Source organism: Neodiprion pinetum, chromosome 7 (assembly GCF_021155775.2).
Source record: "Neodiprion pinetum isolate iyNeoPine1 chromosome 7, iyNeoPine1.2, whole genome shotgun sequence".
Classification (NCBI taxonomy): domain Eukaryota; kingdom Metazoa; phylum Arthropoda; class Insecta; order Hymenoptera; family Diprionidae; genus Neodiprion; species Neodiprion pinetum.
The window spans coordinates 5457994-5463993 of record NC_060238.1 but is presented as its reverse complement, the minus strand read 5'-3'; the positions used below and the strand labels follow the sequence as shown (position 1 = coordinate 5463993).

The window sequence follows — 6000 nt, the reverse complement described above, 5'->3', positions numbered from 1 at the left end:
ACTTTGTTTTATCACAGTTTACTGAATTTCAGATAATTCCAAAATCGCGAAATAACGGTTTTTCCTCAACACGAATCGTTGCGACAAAGTTACTAACTTCAATATGATCAAAAACCACGAGGTTGAAGTTAGCAACGCTATCGTAACGAAACATTGGCGAAAAAAATCATTATTTTCTCAATTTTGCAATGATTTTCAAGGAACTAAGATTTCGGAATATGATTGTGTTTTGTTTTATCATCGTTTACTGAATATCGAACAATTCCAAAATCGCAAAATCACGGTTTTTCCTCGGTACAAATCGTTGCGACAAAGTAACTAACTTCAATACGGTGAAGAACCGTTAACGCAAACGGTTTTATATTCCATTATCGACCACCAGCCAGGAATCTCCTCAGTTCTACAAAAATCTGCATTCCCGCGTCCCTTTTTGAGGTATGTGGCGCGTACCTTTTTTCCCTCAAGTTTTTTTAGGTTATCTTATTCTCAAAAAACGACCAAATAGAGCAGGAAGTTACGCGAGCGGTGAAAAGGGATTCGATCTCGCGCCCGATGCTAGAATTCCCAGCCGGGAATTCGCTGCCATGAAAGCCATGCGTCTCCCGTATTTCGTTTCCCCTGCATCCCCACCCTCGGGAAACCCAAGAGATGACCGGCAGCGAATCAGTCCGTGCCGAACCGTCGAGTTGGCTCGATCTCGGCGGGATAGCGGAATAAAATTGACATCGTGAAGCTGACGTTGTAATAAAAGGGAGGCGGCTGTGTTTTTCAGCAAAAAGCGGTACCCTCGAATCGTTTCTCGGAGGATAAATCGCAATTCGCACATGAATACGGAGAGATTTGGCTGAAATCGTTGGCCGATTATATCGCAGTAATCGCTGATAGCGACTTCTCGTCGCGTTCGATTGCGAGGATCTAGGGACTGAGGCCCAGAGATGATCCTGCAGGCCCAGGGCCTCGTCATCCTTGCGATTGCGGCCGTTTTCGCCCGCGGCGAAATCCTTACACCGCCGTATTTCAACTTGGCGGATGGCCGGGAAATTAGCGCCACTGCGACTTGCGGTGTCGATACTCCGGGGCCAGAACTTTACTGTAAACTTGTTGGCGCCAACGCGGATCAGGACGAGGATATCAACTTGATACAGGGACAGGTGAGCCGGGGATTTCCCGCGCGGGGTAAAAGCGTAGAGTCGATTAGTTGATTCAAGAAGGGAATTCGAAAGGACTGAGAGTGCCTTTTTTTTAACAATGAGAGAAATTATGAGTTACGGTTACCGCTCAGTCTGCAACTATTTTCATTTTTTAACCACGATCGAAAAATATAATTCTAGGTAGAAAATGAAAATTAGTTTTCCAGCTGTTACCGGAAAAATTTTGAAAATCAACTGTTCTTGTTCATATTTCTATTGCGTTTTCATTTATCGCGTACTTGAAGTCGACTTGGTAAAATCGTAGATTTGGTATGGAAAACCTGGAATTCTTATGGAATTATGTTTTGACAAACAACTGCAACTCCGATGTAAGAAAAATATTTAAACAATATTTCACGAAACTTTCATGGAAAAATTTTGAAAATTAAGCCGTTAAACTCATGATAGCTTTGTATGAAATCAAAAAACCAAATATTTTCTGTCACTAGTTGAGTATAGTTTGTGATTGAACGAAGAATTATTGAAAAAATTGAAATTTGAATTTTGAAAATTTAAAAATCTAGACCGTGTTTATTGCCTTGTAAAATAAGTTGTGATCAGAGAAAAAGAAAAAGAATTGAAATATCCTTCGTTCAATTTTGTTAGAAGATAGGCGTGAGTTATGAAATTTTGATTTCACCAAGCCCAGATTTTACGAATATTTTGAAAATGATCAAGTCAATGCAACTTGCGTTTTATAAATAATTGAGCCTCTGAGATGTATTGAATATCGTTCTTTGTAATTTTTATAAAGCATAACACCGATCGTATCAGTTTGTTGAAAAAGTTTGAACAATTTCTTTTTTATTCAATCACGCACGTGAACAAACAAATATAAAAATACACGTATTACAAAAAAATGACTAAAATAAAAAATAAAAAAAATATAAACAGCTGTGGTTTTTTTTTGTTTTAATTTTTCTACCACCGTACTGCCGATAATTATTTTCCGCAAGGGTAGATTTGTTCAATTATTGAAATATCGCTGTACAAATCAACGAATCAGCATGAAATATACCGTTCAGCTTGCAACGGATTTGATATTCAAGCGTACGTACGCAGCTGGAACTTTAAGACTTCCCTCGAGCTTTCAGAAATAAACTTATTCTCGACAGAACGAAAGTGAACTAAATTTCCGAGTCTAAATTGGTCGCAGGGTGCTGCAGCAGTTTCAAAACTAAATTCTCTCCAGCATTGTAGGATTTTTAACCAATGTGTAAATATGTTTGGAGTGAGTTTAGAGAAGGAGAAAAAATTGTTATTGACAAATAAAAGAAATATACATTGCTATCGGTATAAACGATCGGCATTCCGAACTCAAAATTGAATCTGCATCCCAGCTTATTGGTATTAAAATACGAAAATCTGCTCGGTTGATCTGTCTTTGAGGCCTTCAGGTATATGAAAAATATGGTCGTCGAAAATCGTGAAACTTCTTTCTTATTCTTTTTTCTTAAGTATACCTAAACGTAATCCGCAAGGATAATCTGCTGTTTTCAGCTTTGAATATCGCGTCTAATCAGCCGTTATTATCACCCGTACACTGAAAGAAATTTTTAGTTTCGGTTACCGCTCAGCCCTTAACTATTTTCACTTTTTACCACGAACGAAAAATATAGTTCTAGGTAGAAAATGAAAATTAGTTTTCTAGCTGTTACCAGAAACTCTAGTATCCGTTAATATTCTATAAAAAAGAAAATAAAAAAAAAAAAAAAAATAGTTGGAACAAGAGAAGTCACGAACTGAAATTATTTAAGTTTGTGGCACGAAGAGACTTATATATATATATAATTATTTACATTTACAATTATATATAGATAATTAAATGACAACGTAGTAATTGTACAGACTCATAAATTTTCTTGGGTAAAAAAATTCCACATTGTTGCTCAAAATTTTTGTAACTTCCTGTGGAAATTGTTCATAAAATACTACACGCATCTCGATGTTACGAATGTTTGAATGTTTCTCAGGTCACTCGTTAAAATGGCCAAATTTCAAGCCTTTCGAAGCGTTGATGTAACTCCTATGAGAAATGGGGACTTGCAGGTCGAAGGGGACGAACACAAGCGATAAGGGAAGATAGAACTGACCCCTTATATGAGATAACAAAGCGTCGCATGTTCGAGTTGGAAGTTTTTCAGCCTGAGATTCATTCAAATAACGCATTACGCCGAGACTCTTAGATACATCTTATCTAAATTATAGTTCACAGAACTTATCCCAGTTAAAATATTTTTCAACATTGACGATATTATTTATTTATAACTGCACCTCGTCGTTATTTTTCCGCATTCAATTTTCATCCAGGGAAATGAAAGCGTTCCTGTTTGAAAAAAAAAAAATACAATCAAGTAAATAATAATGATAGTATATAATAACGAATGATGAAACTTTTTAGAATTGGGTGCGATATTTCCTATTAATTCACATTTTTACAGGTATGCGATTATTGCGATCCAAACGATCCGTTGAAGCGACATCCTCCAGAATATGCCGTCGATGGTACTCAAACTTGGTGGCAATCACCGCCATTATCTCGTGGAATGAAGTACAACGAAGTAAATCTCACCATCAATTTAGGCCAGGTAATAACGTCGATTAATCTTAATATTAATTATTATTTATCTGTTTATTTATTTATTTATTTTCATCGGATTGTTTACATTTTGTCACATAATTTAACACAGTTTCAAAACATAATAATATTGATCATACAGAGAACATAGTCCTAATTTTTAATCAAATTTTTCTAGCAATATAAATCAACCATATAATAACCAAACTTATATGTTTAAAGATTCTCTAATTGTAAGATTCAAGGATTTATTTCATTTTTCATTACACATGTGTTGTTATTTAACGTTTAAAGTTCATTCGGCAAACTGTTGAAAACATTAAGAGCCTTGACATAGCAACTTTTACTGCCTCAAAAATATCATAATAGTATTGAAACGATTCGTAAGCATACATTTGTTTACAATTCAATCGCATTTTGTTAATAATGTGTTGATTTTTATTGCTTATTATATTATTCATCCGTATTTGTCCGTACAGAATTGTTTAAGCTATAAAAAAAAAAATACATAAACGGGTCAGTCTCGCTGATTCGATTCATTCGAAATATTCTAAAAGCTGATGGACGAATTTATCTCAGTTTAATAGATCAAATCCTGCGCATAGAATGAAATCTTTACAATGTTTATATATCGTTTGAACGTACTTCGCCAGGCTCTTGGACTTTATCTTCTTCGTTTAATACTATCTGATGTAATTTAATTTAATACTCATTCATGCTTATACAGCTGAGGAGAAAGAATTACCGAGAAGCAAAGCTTCTGCGTACAGAGATAGATAATCATTGAACTGTATCGCGTTAGCCACGAACGTTGGCCCTTCCTGCGATGATACTGGAGTCAGAGCGTAGCACAGAACCGATCTTTGTCTGGCTTATATGTACGAGAATAAGAACGGCATTAAGGATTGATAGGCCGAATCGTCCGAATGAAAACTTGTAGCAAAATAAAAAGAATTGTTTGAAAAAAATTTTCAGGAATTTTAATTCCGCACAATGATTACGGGGAACACGAATGGAACAACGTCTCTATACTGTGTAATATGAAATGCATGTGGGGGAAATTTTAATAGCACGAGATAAAATCGTATCAACAATTTAAGGAAAGGTCTTGTAATTGGAAGGTTCGAAGCAATTAAAATCTGATACTTTTTCCAAACTCTACGAATCTACTGATTACAAATCTGCGATCGGATTCTAAAAATTCAAGATAGCGAATCCAATATGGCGGACAAAAATTTGAAATTCGATCGAATCCGGAGATAAAACGCTGTCCGGGGATTTTTGAAGTCGCTGTTTACGTATCCGAAATCAAATTTTGAAAATTTGGTATGGCGAATCCAATCGGCGACCCCAAAAACCCCTTGCATAGCGTTTTTTGACCGGATTCGAATCAAACTCACAATTTTTGTCCGCTATATTGGATCCGCCGTTTAGAATTTTTTAATTTTGATTTCAGACTCGTAATAAACACCCTCAAAAACCGTACAACACTACCTTTTTATAAAAGTTAACTCAGCACAATAACGTGTCACTCAAAGGGTTAAATAAAATCTATTTTTACCCATCCTGGAGATAATAACGCGTAAAAAATTTTCAGGCGATTTCTGGAGATCTATACGGTGAATAATATGAGACCAAGAATATTAAAATTGCATCAAAAACACCAGCCTTCAATAATTTTCAATTTTCCGATTATAAAACCTTTTTTCAAGTCATTGATATCCTCTGAATTTCTTACTCCGAGTCGCTCAAAATGATTTTTATTGTATAACAGAGATAAGTTTCACCCGTGTTCACTGTCATTGACGTAAACAACACTGCTCGAGGATTTATATGAATTTTTTTCAAAATCATTTTCTAAAATTTTATTCTGCTACATAAATAAAAACGGGAACCTAAAACCGACCAGATTTCTGGAATCGATGAAACGGCTGAAATCATCATTCAGCTTTCTTCATTGCTGCCGCTTCGGGCTTATCGATGTGTAGGCGTCGGAAATCAACTCATGAAATGGGAAGCACACTATCTCCCAAGCGTTTCCGCTACTGCAGATACGCGATAGAGACTTCAACAACCCTCTGTTGAGAATAATAAACTGTTCCGTGTGTTTTAAAAAATACGTTTGAAAAATGGACATCAGCATCGATCCACTTGCAGTTTATTGTTAAATTTAGCCATACTTGCAGTTGTATTTACTTTTACAACAGGTTGAAATACAACTTGTGTTTGAAA

At 35.7% G+C, this 6000-nt stretch overlaps 1 protein-coding gene across 1 annotated transcript in view; it reads left to right on the top strand.

Annotated features, from left to right (window-relative positions):
- The first annotated feature begins 685 nt into the window (after nucleotides 1–685).
- Nucleotides 686–6000, top strand: part of LanA (laminin subunit alpha) — a 23073-nt gene continuing 17758 nt past the window's right edge. Inside the window, exons 1-2 of the mRNA XM_046634180.2 lie at nucleotides 686–1151; nucleotides 3632–3778. Coding sequence (XP_046490136.1) covers nucleotides 936–1151; nucleotides 3632–3778 — 363 coding nt within the window. The 5' untranslated portion in view covers nucleotides 686–935. The remainder of the gene's footprint in view (nucleotides 1152–3631; nucleotides 3779–6000) is intronic.